Source organism: Heterodontus francisci, chromosome 34 (assembly GCF_036365525.1).
Source record: "Heterodontus francisci isolate sHetFra1 chromosome 34, sHetFra1.hap1, whole genome shotgun sequence".
NCBI classification, from domain to species: domain Eukaryota; kingdom Metazoa; phylum Chordata; class Chondrichthyes; order Heterodontiformes; family Heterodontidae; genus Heterodontus; species Heterodontus francisci.
The window spans coordinates 20,511,922-20,533,841 of NC_090404.1; the positions used below are offsets into that span (position 1 = coordinate 20,511,922).

General features: G+C 49.8%; 1 protein-coding gene across 1 annotated transcript; it reads left to right on the forward strand.

Annotated features, from left to right (window-relative positions):
• Positions 1 to 163: 163 nt before the first annotated feature.
• Positions 164 to 20,579, forward strand: LOC137348702 (zinc finger protein 850-like; the record flags this gene model as incomplete). The annotated part of the gene is made up of 3 exons (XM_068013958.1): positions 164 to 1,035; positions 5,427 to 5,433; positions 17,816 to 20,579. Coding segments are annotated over 3 exons (2,058 nt in total), but the record flags the coding sequence as incomplete, so codon positions are not given.
• Between the last annotated feature and the right edge of the window lie 1,341 nt (positions 20,580 to 21,920).

Consider the following 21,920-nt stretch of genomic DNA (forward strand, 5'->3'; position numbering starts at 1 on the left):
GTGACTGGAAAAGCACCGAGACACACACACCCGAGTGAGAGTGTTCCAGTGCACTGACTGTGGACAGAGCTTTAACCAGTTATACACCCTGAAAAAACATTGCACCATTTACAGCAGAGAAAAACTGTACCCGTGTTTTGTGTGTGGACGAGGCTTCAACTAATCATCCAACCTGGAGAGACACAAGGACACCAGCACCACGGAGAAACCATGGAGATGTGGGGACTGTGGAAAGGGATTTAATTACCCATCCCTTCTGGAAATTCATCAACGCACTCACACTGGGGAGAGGCCGTTCAGCTGCTCAGTGTGTGGGAAGGGATTCACTCAGGCACAGCATCTCCTGAAACACCAATTTGTTCACTCTGATGAGAGATGTTTTGTATGTTCTGAATGTGATAAGAACTTTAAAAGAAAAAGTGACCTCGCACACCAACACACTCACACCAGGGAGAGGCCGTACGCTTGCTCCGTATGTGGGAAGCACTTCACTCACTCGTCCAAACTGCTGGCACACCAGCATGTTCACACTGGGGAGAGGCCGTACACCTGCTCGGTGTGCACAAAGGGATTCACTCAGTCATCCAACCTGCTGACACACCAGCGAGTTCACACTGGAGAGGCGCTTTTCACCTGCTCCGTGTGCAGGAAGGGATTCACTTGCTCATCCGCCCTGCTGACACACCAGCGAGTTCACACTGGGGAGGCGCTTTTCACCTGCTCCGTGTGCAGGAAGGGATTCACTTGCTCATCCGCCCTGCTGACACACCAGCGAGTTCACACTGGGGAGAGGCCATACACCTGCTCCCTGTGTGGGAAGGAATTCACTCAGTCGTCCAACCTGCTGAGACACCGGCTTGTTCACACTGGGGAGAGGCCGTTCACCTGCTCCGTGTGTGGGAAGGGATTCACTCAGTCGTCCAACCTGCTGACACACCAGCTTGTTCACACTGGGGAGAGGCCGTTCACCTGCTCCGTGTGTGGGAAGGGATTCACTCAGTCATCCACCCTCCTGACGCACCAGCGAGTTCACAAGTGACTGCAGGGGTTGGATTCTGCTGTTATTGCTGCTGTTAATCACATCCAGGATTGAACCATGATCATTCTGACTGTTGAGTTTGTTTCTGCTGATGTTAATAATCCTCTAACTGGCCTGAGGTTTCATATTCTGGATCAATAGCAAATAAATGAGCTTTGTTTCCAACACACAGTGTGTTGAGTATTTGTTTCCTTCAGGATAAGAGGAGAGTAAATGAAATCCTGTTCTCAACTGCTCCATTTCTGGGCCTTTTTTCCTCTCTCGAAGAAAGACTTGTATTTTTTTCAGGCCTTTATGACATCAGGACGTCTCCAAGCACTTTACAACCAATGAAATTCTATTGAACTGCAGCCACTGTTGTAATGAAGGAAATGTGACAGCTAATTTGCACACAGCAAGCTCCCACAGACAGCAATGTGATAATGTCCAGATAATCAGTTTTAGTGATGTTGATTCGGTGATGAATATTGACCAAGACTCTGGAGAGATCTCCCCTGCTCTTCAGAATAACATCAATGGATCTTTTATACCCTTCAGTTGAAGATGTCATCTGAAAGACGGGACCTGTAACAATGCAGCACCCTCTCAGTACTGCAGTGGGATATCAGCCTAGATTTTATACTCAAGTCTCTGGAGGTGGATTTGAACCCACAACCTCCTGACTCAGTGATGAGAATGTAACCACTGAGCTACAACTAACACCTCATCTTTAGTCTAGATCTCTAGTTTCTTTCAGTTCTCATACCTTTGTTATTCTCATGGATAAGTCTCAACTTACCAGAGTGCCTTTCCCATCCTGGTATCCAGGGAAGGTATCGGTAACACTACCATACCTGTCCTGGAAGTGTTTGATGGGACAGTGTAGAGGGAGCTTTACTCTGTCTCGAACCCCGTTTTTTTTTTTAAGGTGGCCTTTATACCCCAAGCCCCTTTTAATATATTTTATGCTGAGGGGGTCTTTATTCCCCAAGGCCCCCTTTATATACATTTTATAAAAATAACTTTACTTAAAACAGATAAATCAACCAAAATCTCAAATTAAAATGCCATTTTTGGCATCGACAATGCTCTCCAGTCCCTGCGGTGCCCACCGATCGCGGAAGGCCTCAAGCGTGCTGGCGGACACCGCATGCTCCTTCTCCAGGGACACCGGGTGCGAACGTAACCGCAGAAGAGGGGGTAGGCAATCAGGGAGGACGGACCCCTCCGATGGCCCGCAGCCTGGACCTGTGAATTGCCACCTTGGCCAGGCCCAGGAGCAGACCGACGAGGAGATCCTCCTCCCGGCCCACCTCCCTCCACACCGGGTGCCCAAAGATCAGGAGCGTGGGATTGAAGTGCAGCCAAAACTTGAGGAGCAGCCCCTTCAAATACTGAAACAGGGGCTGCAACCTCGCACACTCCATATATTATTTTTTTTTTATTTAGAGATACAGCACTGAAACAGGCCCTTCGGCCCACCAAGTCTGTGCCGACCAACAACCACCCATTTATTCTAACCCTACAGCAATCCCATATTCCCTTCCAACTACCTACACGAGGGGCAATTTATAATGGCCAACTATCAACCTGCAAGTCTTTGGCTGTGGGAGGAAACCGGAGCACCCGGCGAAAACCCACGCAGTCACAGGGAGAACTTGCAAACTCCACACAGGCAGTACCCAGAATCGAACCCAGCTCCCTGGAGCTGTGAGGTTGCAGTGCTAACCACTGCGCCACTGGACACGGTCTCGTCCAAGCCGCAGAAAATACAGGCAGCCTGGGAGTCCATGAACCTACTTAAAAGTCTATTGGACGGGACTGCCCTGTGCAACACCCTCCACCCCAGGTCCCCAAAGGGGAGGACTCCCACATAGACAGACCTCCATTAGGGTTTCCCCTCGCTGCCAGATGGCAACGTGGACCGCCAGGGCGTGTCCGGCCAGCTGACAAGGGCGAGGAAGTGGACAGTGTGCAGGAGCAGCCCCTACAGGAAACCCCTCCGCGCTGATTGAAATGGCACAGAGGGCATTTCCGAGAGGCGGCTAGGGTTGTGCGGGACCAGCTCCTGAGGAGGGTTTCGGGGCCTGGGTCCGATGAGTAGTTCCGGCCGAGTGGGGTTTAGCTCGGCCGGGAGTGCTCCGCTCTCCCGAGCCCCCTCGCCATCCGCAGTGAAGGGCGTCCCGGGGGATTCGGCTACTCCTCTGCCCACCGGTCCGTCCCCGGAATTGGCCGCCCAGACAGCCGAGGCGCTCTCCGCCGGCGGGGGAGCGTCCTGACTGCAGGCGACCATGTTCCGGACTCAGAATAGATCCTGGTAAAAGATGGGCAACCCCCTCAGAGAGGCACGGCTAACTGTCTCCGCTGGGAGCTGCGTGTCGTCTTGAAGGCAGTGACACTGGCGGAAAAAAGACGTCACCAGCGCACACCATCTGGGAGGACGCTCGAAGTACAGGTATCTCTGCAGGGTCCGAAGGCGGAGAGTCGCAGCCTGGGTGCAGACGCACACCAGCGACTGACCGCCCTCCTCAATCGGGAGACTCAGGACCGCAGCAGAGACCTAGTGTTTCCTCTTACCCCAGAAGAAATCGACGAGTTTCTTCTGGATCTTGCTGGCGAATGCAGGGGGCGGGGCTAAAGTGACCAACCGGTACCACAACATCGAGGCCTCGCGCAGAGCTAATCCCGTCAATCTCCTGCGAAGCAGGCACAGGAACGGCTCCACGCAGATGGTGTACAATTGGCCGGACATGGGGCATTCCTGACGCACTCCTCTCCCTAAGCGAAGGGGCGCCGTCAAGGACCCGTTAACTTTGACCAGACAGTCTGCGGCAGCGTATAGAAGTCTATAAAAGCGCGCAGATTCCCGAAAAGGTATTCGTGATCAACCCTGTCGAACGCCTTCTCCTGATCGAGGGAGAGAAAGGCGACCGACTGACCAGTCCTCTGGGAAAGGTGGATCAAGTCCCAGACCAGGTGGATGTTGCCTGGGACCGTGTAGGACTGGTCGGGGTTGATCAGGTGGGCCAGCACGGAGCCCAGGCGGGTAGACTTAGCCTGGGCAAAGGTCTTGTAATCCGTGCTGAGGAGGGAGACCGGATGCCAGTTTTTAAGCAAGCGGACGATGACCGCCCTGCCACGAGAGGGGCATCTCCCCGGTCACCAGGCTTTCCCCCAGGACCCACGTGTAATCGTCCCCCAGGATGTCCCAGACCGCCATGAGGAACTCCATGGTCAGCCCGTCCAGCCCCGGGGATTTGCCCTCGAGAGCTGGTGGAGGGCGCCAGTCAGCTCCGCCAATGGGAGCGGAGCCTCCAATCGTTCGACGCCCTCTGGGCTGACCAGCAGGTCCTCCCACAAAACTCTGCGCGCGTCCTCGCTGGACGGATCCGGAGAGAACAACGCACTGTAATAAGTGCAGACCTGGAGGCCCATTCCCTCCGGATCTGTGATGGAGGATCCATCATCGGACAGTAGCTCAACCTCTGCCATTCTTCCAGTGATTAGAAGGGTGAGGTGCAATCCAAATCTTCCAGGATCTGGATCTGCGACCTCACGTACGCGCCTCGGGACCCTATGAGCTGCAGGTCCCTCAGCGCACCCTTCTTCTCATTGTATGCCTGCCACAGGGCCGGGTCCACGACAGCATGACCGAGGCAGGACTCCAAGTCGAGCACCTCCCTCTCTAGGCGCCCAATCTCGGCTTCCCTCCCCTTAGTCGACCCCTTCGCGTACTCCTGACAGAAGACACATATGTGAGTCTTGCCCACATCCCACCATAGCCTCAAGGACGGGAAGCCCCCCTGCTTCCTTCTCCAGTCGGCCCAGAATCGAGGGAACGAGTCCCAGAATCGCTCATCCTCCAGCAGCCGATTGTTAAAGTGCTAGTACGCGGACCCCACCCACGTGCAAAGCGAAGTGAACTCCGCCCACACCAGGCGGTGGTCTGAGCACGGCACCAGCCACATGGAGGCCGCCGAGACGCGGGAGACGTACGCCTGCGAAAAGTAGACACGGTTGATTTGGGACCCTCCTCCAGACCTCCACGTGAATGCGCTGGAGTCGGGATGGAGATTCCACCAGACATCCACCAAGTTGAGGGAGCTGATCAGTCTCCACAAACGCTTGGCCACACTGGGGACTGGAGCGATCCCCCACCTCGCGCCCCCCCCCCCCCCGAGGATGATGCAATCGCCTTTATCAATGGAGCTCAGGAGAGCAGACACCTCTTCGAAGAAGCGCGCTTGCAACGCGCTGGGCCTGGGCGCGTACACGTTCACAAGGTGGAGCGGCACGCTACCCAGGCGAACGGCGAGGTGGAGCAAGCGGCCCGGCACTAGCGCCTTGACCCCCAAGATCTCCAGCTGAAAAGTCAAGGCCAACAAGATAGCCACCCCACTAGAAACAGAGGTGAGGTGACTCTTGTCGACCCCATCCTGCCACTCCAGGAGCCAGTTGGCTTCGTCTCCCGGACTGGTGTGGGTTTCCTGCAGAAAGCTCACCGCGTATCTCCCTTCCCTCAGGACTGAGAGATTGTGAAATCTGCGGTGAGACCCCCTGCTGCCGTTGATGTTGCGACTGGCTATGCTTATCTTCATGTCAAAGGTACTTAAAACCCGTCACCAACACCTCACTGTGAGGAGGGAGCGGAAGTGCACCTGGCCTTCCACTTCCCCAGCAACCCATTGAGGAACGCATTGAACTGGCGCCTCAACCAGTTTCATGCCCGCGCCCTTGCCCGCTTTCTTGAGGGCGGCATGGATGGACTGGATGATCAGCGCCAGATTCGACCAACGGGCGAGGGCCAGCTGAACTTTATTGCGGCAACCCCTGCAAGCCGCGAGGAAATCCCGGAGTTCCGCCTTGGGGATGAGAGGAGACTCGGTGGGAGGCACAAGGGACTCCACGACCTCATTGGCGATGGAACCAAGATCGTCCTCCGTGTCCCACACCGAGTCCCCATCCTCCTCCAGGTTGTCACCGCCAGCGGCCGACACACCCACCACACACTGTGGGATGGATGTCCCGGCCGCGCCAACTGGTCCCGCCTCGGTCACGATCCCACCCCCAGGATCGATGGTGGAGGAGTCCTCTCTGGGTTCTAGAATGGAACTGGAGCCTATAGGTACCAGCAGTTCAGGACCCCCCCCCTCTCCACCTCTGTCCCCAGGCCAATGAGCGGTCCAGGGGAGATGGAAATTCCCAACTCCGGAAATTCAGCTGGAGCCGAGACTGGAGTTGGAGAGAGGAGGCCATCTCCCGCTCCTCCAGCACCCACAGTTCCAGCAGATGAGGCAGCGTTTTCAGTTATAACCGGGTCGGGTGTCTCCTGTTTGGGAGTGGATTCTGGCTGGGAGGGCCGACCCTTCGGGACCTCGCCCTTCCCTCCACTCAGGGCACCCGACCCAGTGGCAGAATAGGAGGTTTCTCCAGGAGCGTCCCCAGGCTCCCCCACCACAAGTCGGGCTCCACTTGCTCCCACAGGAGGGGCTGCATGTAGACGGGCCTCCCACTCCCCTCCATCCTGAGGAAAAGGGAGCTCCTGCCCAGACTTTGCAAACTTGATGTTGGTGGTGGCAGGGGGAACCTGGGGACCTGAACCAGGAGACAGCTCCCCTCCAACAGATGGGCCCTGCATCTCAGGGCCCTGAGTTACCTCCGTGGAGGGGTGCCTTCTCCTCTTTCTCCCGCTAGGTCGCAGAGGCGCAGAGACCTCCATGTCATCAGAGGCTTCCGCCTCCGCACCCTCCTTTTTTTTTAGTTACTCTGGGCCTGAGCCCAGCCCTGGGACAGGTGGATTGCCTGGGAGCGGGCCTTGGGCTGAGCTCAGGCTCGGGTTGTGTCATGGTGTCCAGGGGACGAGCCTCTCGGTGTTTATTTTTCCTCTGCGCCTTCCTTCCACTCGGATGGGCACTCCCCTCCCCGCTGGAGGCTGTGAAACCCACAGCCTCCAGAACCGACTGAGCTGTGTCTGTAGGATGTGTGGGGGGAGTGGGAGGAGGTGCAGTGGCGCCACCCTAGGCCACCGAGGTGGAGTTGGCGGCCAGGAGGTTGGGGCAGTTCTTACGAACATGCCCCGCCCCCTTGCAGACGTGGCACCGCGCCCCGTCCGAGGTCCAGAAGACGCGGTAGGCCGTCCCCTGGAACTACATCAAAATGGCCCTCCAAGACCTCCTCCCGTGCCAACTGCATAAATAGCTGGCGGCGGAAGGAGTAGACATGTCGGAGGCTGTGCTCCCGAAGACCGAACGGGATTGGGGGAGGAGCAGCTCACTGAGAATGAAGGTCGTGACATTTGATAACATTATCCGCTGCACAGGGGCCCCCACAGGGTCCGCTGGTAGGAAGGTCCCACCCACAGTGAGCCCTTTATTCAGGGCCAGAGACACGGCCCACTCGGTCTTCAGGAAGAAGAACACAACCTTCCCTTACATTTTTGGGGCTGCCACAATGGCCGAGGGACCGACAACCTCGGCCATTGCCTTTGCACAGGCCTCTATAGACATATTGGGGTGGGTGCAACTCTTCACCCCATGCTTCATGTCAATATTCTAAATGGTGATGGGGCCACAGGAGCAGCTGCTGCAGTATGGAAAGGCCCCGCCACCAGACAGGAGAGTAAAGTCATGGGGTAGAAGAGTCACACCCATCGTTGAGAGAAAAAAACAAAAATTGAGAGAAAGGAATAACAAATTATGCCAAAAAGCACAGACTGGAGGGTATGGCTGGGGAGAGAGGCTGTACGAGAGGAGGGTCAGGAGGAATCAGTCTCTTTGCCGGTGTTAATTCAGGCAGTCCTTTTGCTGGTCTTCCAGTTGGTGGTGGGAGGGGGTGCGATGTCTTCCACCTGGGACAGCTGTAGCTGCCCAGGCACACTCTGCTTCCGTTGTGGTTTACACAGTGAAGAGAAAGTCTCTTCACCTGGGCAGCTCCAGCTATCCCAGGCTAGCTCGTTGGGGTGGGGAGGGAGCTCCTATTCAATGCTGTTAAACACAGGAGCTCCCTGTTCAAACAAACAACCCCACCCAAGGTCTTCCGGTCTCTTCCTTTCCCCCTCCCCACAACAATCAATGAAAGGGCTTCAAAACCCAAACTCACAAGAGCTGTCAGTTCTTCTAGCCTCCTGCTTTCTTCTTTCAGAATAAAGAGAGATGGAAAACCTTTCGTTCAATCTCAGTCTTTCCCTCTTGCAGCAGTCACACAGCTTCCAGCCTCCCGCCTCTGCACAGAGCTACAGTCAGCTGAACCTCATTAACCACTCAGCACCTCCAATTAGGCAGCAGCCAACCCAAGTGCTGTACCTGCCCTGGGAGTGTTTGATGAGACAGTGTAGAGGGAGCTTTACTCTGTCTCTAATCCGTGCTGTACCTGCCCTGGGAGTATTTTTCCTCAATTATCTGATGAAATTTGAAGCCCTCCCTCAGATCTCCAATGACTCTTTGTTCTAATGAAAAGAGCCACCGTTTCTCAAATCTCTCCTGATAACTAAAGCCTCTCTTCCCTGGTATCATCTCAGTGAATCTCTTCTGCACCCTTGACATTCTTCATGGTGTACGATCCACAAAACTTGACCCAATATTCTAACTGTAGCCGAACCAATTATTTGTTGACATGACCTCTGTCCTTTTGTACTCCACACCCCAAATTATAAAACTTGGTTCCCATGTGCGTTTTAATCACTTTATCAACTTGTCCTCCTACTTTTAAAGGTTTGTATATCTGAACCCCTTGTAGGATTTAGAAATATTAACATAACATGGCTAAAATGCATTAACATTAAATGTCTGATATGTATATTATGGGATGGAGAAGTTTAATCTGTGTGATCCTGAAGGACTGTGTTCAGACTGAAGTTCTGTTCCTGCCGTACGATCCTCCCCCCAGATTGTCCTTTCTGAGCTCCAGCCAGGTGATGCCAAACACTCAGGTGGGAAAGACAAAAATCTACAGCAGTGTGTTTAAAACAAAGCTGATTTAATTCACATTTATCCAGAATATTAAACTCCAGCCACGTTATATATTCACATCAGCAAAAACAAACACTAACTGTCATTACGGAAACATAGAAAAGTTATGGCACAGAAGGAGGCCATTCAGCCCATCATGTCCACACTGACCATTAAGAGTTATCCAGCCTAATCCCACTTTCTAGCTCTTGGTCTGTTGCCTCGTAGGTTACGGCTCCTCAATTGCATTTCCAAGTACTTTTTAAATGTGATGAGGGTTTCTGCCTCGATCACCCTTTCAGACAGTGAGTTCCAGACACCAAACCCCCCAACCCTCTGGGTGAAAAGATTTCTCAACTGTCTTCCAATCCTTCTGCCAATTACTGTAAATCTATGTCCCCTGGTCATTGACCTCTCTGATAATGGAAACAGCTCCTTCCTACCCACTCTATCACAGCTCCTCATAATTTTATACACCTCAACCTCCTCTGTTCCACAAAAACAACCCTAGCCGAACCAATCTTTCCTCACAGCTAAAATTCTCCAATCCTGGCAACATCCTTGTAAATCTCCTCTGTACTCTCTCTAATGCAATCACATTCTTCCTGTAATGCAGTGACCAGAACTGCACACAGTATTCCAGCTGTGGCCTAACCAGTGATTTATACAGTTCCAGTATAACCTCCCAGCTCTTATAACCTGTGCATCGGCCAATAAAAGCAAACATCAAGTCTGCCTTCTTAACCACCTTATCTACATGTCCAGCCACCTTCAGGAATTCACTCCAAGGTCCCTCTGTTCCTCTACATGTCTCAGTATCCTACCATTTATTGTGTATTCCTTTGCCTTTTTCACCCTCCCCAAATGTATTACCTCACACTTCTCCGGATTGAATTCCATTTGTCATTTCACAGCACCACAGAATCGTTAGTGCAGGAGATCATTCGGCCCATCGTGTCTGCACCAGATCCACGAAAGAGCAATTCACCTAATGCCATCCCCTTGCCTTCTCCCCATAACCTTGCACGTTCTTCCTTTTGATAAAACAGTTTAATTCCCTTTTGAATGCTTCAAATGAACCTGCCTCCACCGCACTCTCAGGCTGTGCCTTCCACTCGCTGTGTGAAATTTTTTTTCCTATTGTCGCTTCTGTTTCTCTTACCAAATACTTTGAATCTGTTCCCTCTGGTTCCCGATTCTTTCACGAGTGGGAACAGTTTCTCTCTATCTGCTCTGTCCAGACTCCTCATGATTTTGAATACCTCTATCAAATCACCTCTCAGCCTTCTTGTCAAGAAAAACAGCCCTAACTTCTCCAATCTATCTTCATAACTGAAGTTCCTCATTCCTGGAACCATTCTCGTGAATCTTTTCTGCACTCTCTCGAACGCCCTCAAGTCTTTCCTCAAGTGCAGCACCCAGAACTGGATGTAATACTCCAGCTGAGGCCGAACTACCGTCTTATACAAGTTCAACATAACCTCCTTGCTCTTGTACTCTATGCCCCTATTAATAAAGCCCAAGATACTGTTTGCTTTATTAACTGCTTTCTCAGTCCTATCACATTCAATGACTTATGCACATATACACCGAGGTCCTTCTGCTCCTGCACCCCCTTTAGAATTGTACCTTTTATTTTATATTGTCTCTCCATGTTCTTCCTACCAAAATGAATCACTTCACATTTCACTGTATTGAACTTCATCTGCCACCTGTCTGCCCATTCCACCAACTTGTCTATGTCTTTTTGAAGTTCTACACTATCCTGCTCACAGTTCACAATGTTTCCAAGTTTCATATCTGCAAACTTCGAAATTGTGCCCTGTACACCAAGGTCTAGGTCATTAATATATATCAGGAAAAGCAAGGGTTCCAACACTGATCCCTGGGGAACTCCACTACAAACCTACCTCCAGCCCGAAAAACATCCATTCACCACTACTTTTTGTTTCCTGTCACTCAGCCAATTCCATATCCATGTTGTTACCGTCCTTTTTATTCCATGAGCTATAACTGTGCTCACCAGCCTGTTGTGTGGCACTGTATCAAACGCCTTTTGAAAGTCCATGTACACCACCACAATAGCATTGCCCTCATCGGCCCTCTCTGTTACCTCCTCAAAAACTCCAGAAAGTTAGTTAAACATGATTTTCCCTTAAGAAATCCATGCTGGCTTTCTTTAATTAACCCGGTTGCCTACCTGACCAGTCCATTGATATCTTCCTGCAGTCTACAGCTTTCTACCTCACTGTCAACCACACAGCCACTTTTTGTCTCATCGGCAAACTTCTTAATTATGGCCCCTACATTGAAGTCTAAATCATTGATATATACCACAAAAATCAAGGGACCTGGTACTGAGTCCTGTGGAACCCCACTGGAACAGGCTTCCAGTCATGATTCAGCTCTGGATGTGATTAACAGCAGCAACAGCAGAATGCAGTTATACAGAACAGTACAGCACAGTACAGGCCCTTCGGCCCACGATGTTGTGCCAAACCTTTAACCTACTCTAAGATCAAACTAACTACCTACCCTTCATTCTACTATCATCCATGTACCTATCCAAGAGTCGCTTAAATGGCCCTAATGTATCTGCTTCTACTACCACCGCTGGCAGTGCATTCCACGCACCCACCACTCTCTGTGTAAAGAACCTACCTCTGACATCTCCCCGAAACCTTCCTCCAATCACCTTAAAATTATGCCCCCTGGTGATAGCCCTTTCCACCCTGGGAAAAAGTCTCTGACTATCCACTCTATCTATGCCTCTCATCATCTTGTACCCCTCTATCAAGTCACCTCTCATCCTTCTTCGCTCCAATGAGAAAAGCCCTTGCTCCCTCAATCTTTCTTCGTAGGACATGCCCTCCAGTCCAGGCAGCATCCTGGTAAATCTCCTCTGCACCCTCTCTAAAGCTTCCACATCCTTCCTATAAAGAGGCGACCAGAACTGAACACAATATTCCAAGACACAAAAACAAGAAATGCTGGATTCACTCAGCAGGTCTGGCAGCATCTGTGGAAAGAGAAGCAGAGTTAACGTTTCGGGTCAGTGACCCTTCTTCGGAACTGACAAATATTAGAAAAGTCACAGATTATAAACAAGTGAGGTGGGGGTTGGGCAAGAGATAACAAAGGAGAAGGTGCAGATTGGACCAGGCCACATAGCTGACCAAAAGGTCACAGAGCAAAGGCAAACAATATGTTAATGGTGTGTTGAAAGACAAAGCATTAGTACAGAATAGGTGTGAATAGACTGAATATTGAACATCAGCAAGTGCAAACCTGAAGAAAAACAACCTGAAAAAAACAGTGGGTAAGCAAACTGAACAAACTAAGATGAAATGAAATAAATGCAAAAAAAGATTGTAAAAAATGTAAAAAGGAATGCAAAAAAAAAGGAAGAAAAAATAACTAAAAATGAAAGTAAAGTGGGGGGCTGTCATGCTCTGAAATTATTGAACTCAATGTTCAGTCCGGCAGGCTGTAGTGTGCCTAATCGGTAGATGAGATGCTGTTCCTCGAGCTTGCGTTGATGTTCACTGGAACACTGCAGCAATCCCAGGACAGAGATGTGAGCATGAGAGCAGGGGGGAGTGTTGAAATGGCAAGCAACCGGAAGCTCAGGGTCCTGCTTGCGGACTGAGCGGAGATGTTCCGCAAAGCGGTCACCCAGTCTGCGCTTGGTCTCCCCAATGTAGAGGAGACCACACTGAGCAGCGAATACAGTATACTACATTGAAAGAAGTACAAGTAAATCGCTGCTTCACCTGAAAGGAGTGTTTGGGGCCTGGGATAGTGAGGAGAGAGGAGGTAAATGGGCAGGTATTACACCTCCTGCGATTGCAAGGGAAGGTGCCCTGGGACAGGGACGAGGTGGTGGGGGTAATGGAGGAGTGGACCAGGGTGTCGCGGAGGGAACGATCCCTTCGGAATGCTGACAGGGGAAGGGAGGGGAAGATGCGACTGGTAGTGGCATCACGCTGGAGGTGGCGAAAATGGCGGAGGATGATCCTTTGGATATGGAGGCTGGTGGGATGAAAAGTGAGGACAAGGGGAACCCTGTCACGGTTCTGGGAGGGAGGGGAAGGGGTGAGGGTAGAGGTGCGGGGAATGGGTCGGACACGGTTGAGGGCCCTGTCAACCACAGTGGGGGGAAATCCTCGGTTGAGGAAAAAGGTCATATCAGAAGCACCGTCATGGAAGGTAGCATCATCAGAGCAGATGCGTCGGAGACGGAGAAATTGGGAGAATGGAATGGAGTCCTTACAGGAGGTAGGGTGTGAAGAAGTGTAGTCGAGGTAGCTGTGGGAGTCAGTGGGCTTATAATGGATATTGGTAGACAACCTATCCCCAGAGATGGAGACAGAGAAGTCGAGGAAGGGAAGGGAAGTGTCAGAGATGGACCATGTAAAGGTGAGAGAAGGGTGGAAATTGGAAGCAAAGTTGATAAAGTTTTCTAGTTCGGGGCGGGAGCAGGAAACGGCACCGATACAGTCATCAATGTACCGGAAAAAGAGTTGGGGGAGGGGGCCTGAGTAGGACTGGAACAAAGAATGCTCGACATATCCCACAAAAAGACAGGCATAACTAGGACCCATGCGGGTACCCATAGCGACACCTTTTACTTGAAGGAAATGCATGGAGTTGAAGGAGAAGTTGTTCAATGTGAGAACAAGTTCAGCCAGGCGGAGGAGGGTGTTGGTGGATGGGGACTGGTTGGGCCTCTGTTCCAGGAAGAAGCGGAGAGCTCTCAAACCATCCTGGTGGGGGATGGAGGTGTAGAGCGATTGGACGTCCAAGTGTGGTCGAACCAGGGCCTTATAGAGCTGCAGCATAACCTCGCGGCTCTTAAAGTCAATCCCCCTGTTAATGAAAGCCAACACACCATACGCCTTCTTAACAACCCTATCAACTTGGGTGGCAACTTTGAGCGATCTATGGACACGGACCCCAAGATCCCTCTGTTCCTCCACACTACCAAGAATCCTGTCTTTAAGCCTGTATTCCGCATTCAAATTCGACCTTCCAAAATGAATCACTTCACACTTTTCCAGGTTGAACTCCATCTGCCACTTCTCACCCCAGCTCTGCATCCTGTCAATGTCCCGTTGCAACCTACAACAGCCTTCCACACTATCCACAACTCCAGCAACCTTCGTGTCATCGGCAAACTTGCTAACCCAGCCTTCCACTTCCTCATCCAAGTCATTTATAAGGGTGGCGCAGTGGTTAGCACCACAGCCTCACAGCTCCAGCGACCCGGGTTCAATTCTGGGTACTGCCTGTGTGGAGTTTGCAAGTTCTCCCTGTGTCTGTGTGGGTTTCCTCCGGGTGCTCCGGTTTCCTCCCACATGCCAAAGACTTGCAGGTTGATAGGTAAATTGGCCATTAGCAATTGCCCCTAGTATAGGTAGGTGGTAGGGAAATATAGGCACAGGTGGGGATGTGGTAGGAATATGGAATTAGTGTAGGATTAGTATAAATGGGTGGTTGATGGTCGGCACAGACTCGGTGGGCCGAAGGGCCTGTTTCAGTGCTGTATCTCTAAATAAAAAAAATAAATAAATAACAAAAACAGATCTTTGTGGAACACCACTGGTCACCGAGCTCCAGGCTGAATACTTTCCATCTACTACCACCCTCTGACTTCTATGGGCCAGCCAATTTTGTATCCAGACAGCCAACTTTCCCTGAATCCCATGCCTCCTTACTTTCTGAATGAGCCTACCATGGGGAACCTTATCAAACGCCTTGCTAAAATCCATATACACCACATCCACTGCTCTTCCTTCATCAATGTGTTTTGTCACATCTTCAAAGAATTCAATCAGGCTTGTGAGGCATGACATGCCCCTTATAAAGCTATGCTGACTGTCTCTAATCAAACCATGCTTTTCCAAATAATCATAAATCCTGTCTCTCAGAATCCTCTCCAATAATCTGCCCACTACTGACGTAAGACTGACTGGTCTATAATTCCCAAGGTTATCCCTATTCCCTTTCTTGAACTCACTGGTGTCTCAGCAGGTTGGATGACCGAGTGAATCCCTTTCCACTCTCGGAGCAGGTGAATGGCCTCTCCCCAGTGTGAGTGCGTTGGTCTATCTGCAGATCATGTTTCCTTTTTTAGCTCTTCTCACAGTCAGAACATTTAAATGGTCTCTACCCAATGTGAACTCGCTGGTGTCTCAGCAGAGTGGATGACTGAGTGAATCCCTTCCCGCACAAGGAGTAGATGAACGGCCTCTCCCCAGTATGAGTGCGTCCATGAATTTCCAGTCGGGATGGGCGATTGAATACTTTCCCACAGTCACCATATTTCCACAGTTTCTCTGTGGTGTGGGCATCCTTGTGCCTCTCCAGGTTGGATGATCAGTTGAAGCCTCACCTACACATAGAACACCTCAATGGTTTCTCCCCATTGTCAATTGTGCAATTTTTTTTTCAGGCTGTGTAACTGGTTAAAGCTCTTTCCACAGTCAGTGTACTGGAACACTCTCACTCGAGTGTGTGTGTGTCGGTGCTTTTCCAGTCACACTGATGTTTGAAATCTTTTCCCACAGACAAGAACTGACAAACATTTCTCCTTCCACATTCAGGTCCTGATGAATCAAGTGACTCTGTCAGATCTTGACATGATTTTTAGCTTGACATTCCCATCTGCAAATCCCCCCCATTTGTATATCCTGTAAAATGAAGTTTACAAATCATTGTCAGTCAGGATAGAAATTCACAACACTCTTTCCTGCTGCTTCCGGGCCCAGGATGGTCCTGCATGCACCCTGCTGCACATTCCCCTCCAATCTACCGCCCTTGACAGTCTCACATTGGAAATTGTTGGGTCCAACTGGGCTCAGAAATACTCGGGGTTAAAACCAGCAGCTGCATCTCTATCTCCGCTCCAACTCCAACTCATGCACCAAAAAAGACCTGAACAGGTCAGGGATCGACTTCCGCATCCAACACCCATCCCGATACAACGTCAGACGGATTGACGGCGGCTCTAGACCAATAGCAAGAGGGGGCGGGACAGGAGGACTGGGGCGGCCGCGCCTTCTCCGTAGCGCGAGGCCTGCCCCTCTCATCCGTTCCGATTGGTTGGAGGACCTCAGCCCGCTTTGTCCTCCAGCTCCGCCCCTCCCATGCCGCAGCTGCCGTCAATCAGCAGGGCGGGCGGTGTGAGCTGAGCATGCGCGGCCCGGTAGGGCCTGAGGCAGAGAGCGCGGTTCCAGCAGGTGAGAGGGAGGCGGGTTAATAAAGCCCGGGGCTCGCAGGCTGCAGACACACCGAGTGCGGAGCCAGGAGACAATCTAAACAGGGAGATCACAACAAACAACAAGATCAACCCCCAGCTGCGGCTTCCACCGCTTCCCTCCGGCCCGAATCTCAACAAAGAGCCGAGAGCAGAGACTGTCCCAAAATCCAGGAGAGGCAGGGAGCGTCTCTAAATGGAGACTGGTCAGGGAGCGTCTCTAAATGGAGGAGAAATGGAGACTGGGCAGGGAGCGTCTCTAAATGGAGGAGAAATGGAGACTGGGCAGGGAGCGTCTCTAAATGGAGGAGAAATGGAGACTGGGCAGGGAGCGTCTCTAAATGGAGACTGGTCAGGGAGCGTCTCTAAATGGAGGAGAAATGGGGACTGGGCAGGGAGGGTCTGTGAATGGAGAGTTGACAGCGTGCTTTTCTAAATGGAGGAGAAATGGGGACTGGGTGGACGGGGAAGCTTGATAAACACAGTGCAGGCTGTAAACCCATTTAATAATCCAGGTGCCATGTTTGCATCTGTGGGGTTTTTTTTTTTGCAGTGGGGTTAATGGCCTCCAGCTTTCCAGCTCTTTTTGGAGGATCTAAGGATTAATAAACTGTAACATCAAAGGACAAAACATTAAAGGAAACTCAGTTCAGTTATAAAGGGGCCGAGGGGAGGGGAGGGAGGAACCATTCGGGACACAGCACAGGGCAGGAGGTCCCCCACTCCCTGGTTCCACAAAGACTCCCCTTGGACTGTGTCACACCTGGGCAGGGCTGGCTCAAGGTGCAGGAAGCTGCTGGGCTGAGCTGTGGACTGGGAGGAGTGGGGGGTTTGACTGACAGGCCTGGGGAGGGGGATATCAGGGCAGGTGGACACACTGCTCCCCCTTTTCCTCCTGGGATGTTTTACTGGAGTCGTGTTGCTGAGTGTTTCAAAACTCTGTCTCCCTATCCCGGTAATGTCGGTGGATTGCAGATTGCTGTAAGTGTTAGACTATGTTGCCAGGGCAATATGCAGCAGGGAGCATGCGTGGCCGTCCTGGGCCAGGGAGCAGGAGGAGAGAATGCTAAAAATTTCTATCCTGAGCTGACCGATGGCTTTTGTAAACTCCTTTTGTAGGGGCATAGAAGGGGAGGATATACACACTGCAAATTCAAAGCAAGAGAAATGTTTGTCTGTTTTGAATTTCTATCCTGGACTGACAGTAATGAATTTTGTAAACTCCTTTAACAGGATATTAGAAAGGAAGGATTTGCAGATGGGAAACTGAAACCAAACATCACATCAGGATCTGACAGAGTCACTCGATTCATCAGGACCTGAATATCACCTGGCTTTGAATGTGGAAGGAGAAATGTTTGTCTGTTCTGTCTTTGGGAAAAGATTTCAAACATCAGTGTGACTGAAAACACATCGAGAGACACACACCCGAGTGAGAGTGTTCCAGTGCACTGACTGTGGAAAGAGCTTTAACCAGTTACACAGCCTGAAAAAACATCGCACCATTCACAGTGGAGAGTAACCATACACGTGTTTTGAGGCATCAACTGATCATCCAATTCGGAGCAACACAAGAACACCTGCACCATGGAGAAACCGTGGAAATGTGAGGACTGTGGGAAGGGATTCAATTACCCATCCCGACTGGAAATTCATCGACGCAGTCACACTGGGGAGAGGCCGTTCTCCTGCTCCGTGTGTGGGAAGGGATTTACATGTTCATCCAGCCTCTGTATACACCAGCGAGTTCATACTGGGGACCGACCGTTTAAATGTTCTGACTGTGAGAAGAGCTTTAAAAGCACAAGGGATCTACAGACACACCAACGCACTCACACTGGGGAGAGGCTGTTCACCTGCTCCGTGTGTGGGAAGAGATTTGCATGTTCATCCAGCCTCTGTATACACCAGCGAGTTCACACTGGGGAGAGACCATTCACCTGCTCCATGTGTGGGAAGAGATTTGCCTGTTCATCCAGCCTCTATGTACATCAGCGCATTCACACTGGGGAAAGGCCGTTTAAATGTTCTGACTGTGAGAAGAGCTTTAAAAGCACAAGGGATCTACAGACACACCAACGTACTCACACTGGCGAGAGGCCTTTCACCTGCTTCGTGTGTGGGAAGAGATTCGCTCTCTCATCCACCCTGCTGAGACACCAGCGAGTTCACACTGGGGAGAGGCCATTCACCTGCACTGAGTGTGGGAAAAGATTCACTCTGTCATCCAACCTGTTGAAACACCAACTTGTTCACACTGATGAGAGACCGTTTACCTGTTCTGACTGTGAGAAGAGATTTAAAACCACAAAGGATTTGATGGCACACCAGCGCACTCACACTGGGGAGAGGCCGTTCACCTGCTCTGTGTGTGGGAAGGGATTCACTCATTTATCCAGCCTTCTGACACACCAGCGAGTTCACACTGGGGAGAGACCATTCACTTGCTCTGAGTGTGGGAAAGGATTCACTCAGACCTCCAACCTTTTGAAACACCAGCGAGTTCACACTGGGGAGAGACCGTTTACATGTTCTGACTGTGAGAAGAGATTTAAAAGCAGAAGAGATCTACAGACACACCAGCGAACTCACACTGGGGAGAGGCCATTCACATGTTCCGCATGTGGGAAGAGATTCGCTCACTCATCCGCCCTGCAGAGACACCAGCGAGTTCACACTGGGGAGACACTGTTCACCTGCTCAGTGTGTGGGAAAGGATTCACTCGGTCATCCCACTTCAATGAACACCAACATGTTCACATTGATAACTGATCTTTTCAATGTTCCGACTGAGAAGAGATTTAAAAGTAAAAAGGATTTACTGACACACCGGCGAGTTCGCATTGGGGAGAGGCCGTTCACCTGCTCCGGATGTGGGAAGGGATTCACTCAGTCATCGCTGCTGCTGAGACACGGGCAATTTAACATATAACTGCAGAGGGTGGATTCTGCTGTTGCTGCTGTTAGTCACACCAGAACTGAATCATGACTGGAAGCCTGTTTCCAGTGGGGTTCCATGGGGCTCAGTACCAGGCCCCTTGCTTTTTGTGGTACAGTCAAAGCTTTGTTATCCGGCATGTGTTGGGACATGAGAGGTGCCGGGTAATCAAATTCCAGTTAATGAAGAGTCGTGCTACCAAGGCAACACAATAGTTTTAATTTTAATAGAAATGATTACATGCAAAGAATAAGAAAATGTACAATACAGAGATCTTGAGGCAGTAATGATGTATAGAATTCTTGAACAGTAATGTATAAATTACACTAAAACACTAGATGTAGAAGGTGACGGGACAGAATCTGTACTGAGCCTATGGCAAGCCCTTGGGAGCGTTCCTGAAAAGATTTGGGGTATCAGTTTGCCTACTGACCTCATGTCTTTTTTGCATGAAAATAGAGTGCAAAATATGTAGCTACATAAACTCTTGTGCAGAATAACAAATCTGCCTTTCAGTAAATTTGATTCATGTATCAAATCCTGAAGCAGCATTAGCCCAAGTTATTTTCTGTTCCTCACTAAAATCTTCTTCTGCAGAGTCATATTCAGTTTCCTTAGACTTCTCAGCATTCAGGACTCTCATTATTTCCACATCACTAACAACATGTGTCACTTCAACCTCCTTGTCAACTTCAACCCAATCTTCTACATCATTTTCACTAAGCTGCTTGATTGGGTTTGTAGAAGAAACATCCCTCAGACTGTCAGGAATTTGTGATTTTTTATATTTTTATGGTGAACATTAAAGCCTTCAAATTCCTCTTCATCAGAAGACACTTCTGCAAATATAACACTGGGCCACAGTTTTCTCCAAGCCCTCCTTAATGTTTCACCTTTAACCAAATTCCATGCACAAGTCACATTGAAAATTACATCTTTAATATTATAATTTGATTGGAAGTTTTGGATTGGGCCTTCATGATTGATTAACTTTCTTAGGAAATCTCTCCTGTAAAAACATTTCATATCCAGGATGATGTCCTGGACCATTGGTTGAATCAATGAGGTAACATTTGGCAGACAGGAAGATGGTAAAAATATTACCAGACACTAACTTCGATTCATGAGGGTGAGCTCGACAATTGTTGAATAAAAGAATAGCTTTGCTATCTTCAGGTTTTCTTATTTTTCTAAAATGTTCTTTCACTGCAGGTACAAAAACATAGTGAAACTAATCATAAAAAATGTCTTTGTCTCTCCATACATTAATTATGCTTTATAATCAACAGGTATATGTTTTACACCTTTAACTTCTCTAGGACAATTATATATACACCCATCGCCAAAAGCTTCACTCGGTGCATTCCCGTGGCATTAGCTTATGCAAACACAGTTATTCTGTCTTTATTTTACTTAAAACCTGCAGCATTAGATTCACTCGCACCAGCTAGGGTCGAATTAGGCAAACAGTGCCAAAACAGGCCTGTTTTATCTGTTATAAATTTGTTCTATGGATAGATCATTTTTCAGTAACCAATTTGTTGAGAAAATCACAATACTTTTCTGCAGCCTCATGGTCAGCTGATTTTTGTTCACCGGTTATATCTAGCCGCCTTATGCCATGTCGCTGTTTAAAGCAGGAAAGCCATCCATTGGAAAATGCACATGGTTCAGTCAATTCCATTTGCTGATGAAAGTCTTCTGCCTTTGCAATGAGCATTGGGCCTGAGACTGGAGCATCCTCGGGAGCATTTCAACAAAAACTGTCTAGCTGCTCTAATTTAGGTTTATGTAGAGGACGGTGTTGTTCCACAGCTTTATTAGTCTCAGAACCAGCAAAGAATTTCAACAACTGGTCTTTTTGACCCTTGATGTCGTATATGGTTGATGAACCAACATTATATTCATCAACGCATTACGATTTTCACCTCTTTCAAGACGCCTGCAAATGTCTATTTTCTGCTGTAGCATCAACACAACCCTTTTCCACTTTCCCCCTTTTCCTGTCAATGTTTTATTGGATGCCATACTGGGTGGATGGGGAGATAAAGGACAATATTGCATAAGCACAGTGACAAGATGGACTGCCAGCAGCATCACTAACTACAGTACAGTAATGACCAAAACAATCGGCTGCACTCGGGGAAAACTCAGCATTGGGAGACCAGGCTTGGAAGTGTTTGGAAATTCTGGGGAAGAGCTTTCCAGTTGGTACAGTGGCAGATAACAAAGTTTTTACTGTGAATATATACACTTCGGACTTAAATCTCAGGAGCCTGATTAAGAAGTTTACAGATGAGACAAAAAGTGACCGTGTGGTTGACAGTGAGGAAGAAAGCTGCAGACTGCAGGAAGATATCAATAGACTGGTCAGATGGGCAGAAAAGGGCAAATGGATTTCAATCTGGAAAAGTGTGAGGTAATGTGTTTGGGGAGGGCAAACAAAGCAAGAGAATCCACAATAAATGATAGGATACTGAGAAGTGTAGAGGAACAGAGAGACCTTGGAGTTCATGTCCACAAGTGGCTGGAGGTAGATAAGGTGGTTAAGGAGGCAGATGTGATGCTTGCTTTTATTGGCTGAGGCATGGGATATAAGAGTTGGGAGGTTATACTGGAACTGTATAAAACACTGGTTAGGCCACAGCTGGAGTACTCTGTGCAGTTCTGGTCACCTCACTACGGGAAGTACATAATTACATTAGAGAGGGTACAGAGGAGATTTACAAGGATGTTGCCAGGATTGGAGAATTTTAGCTG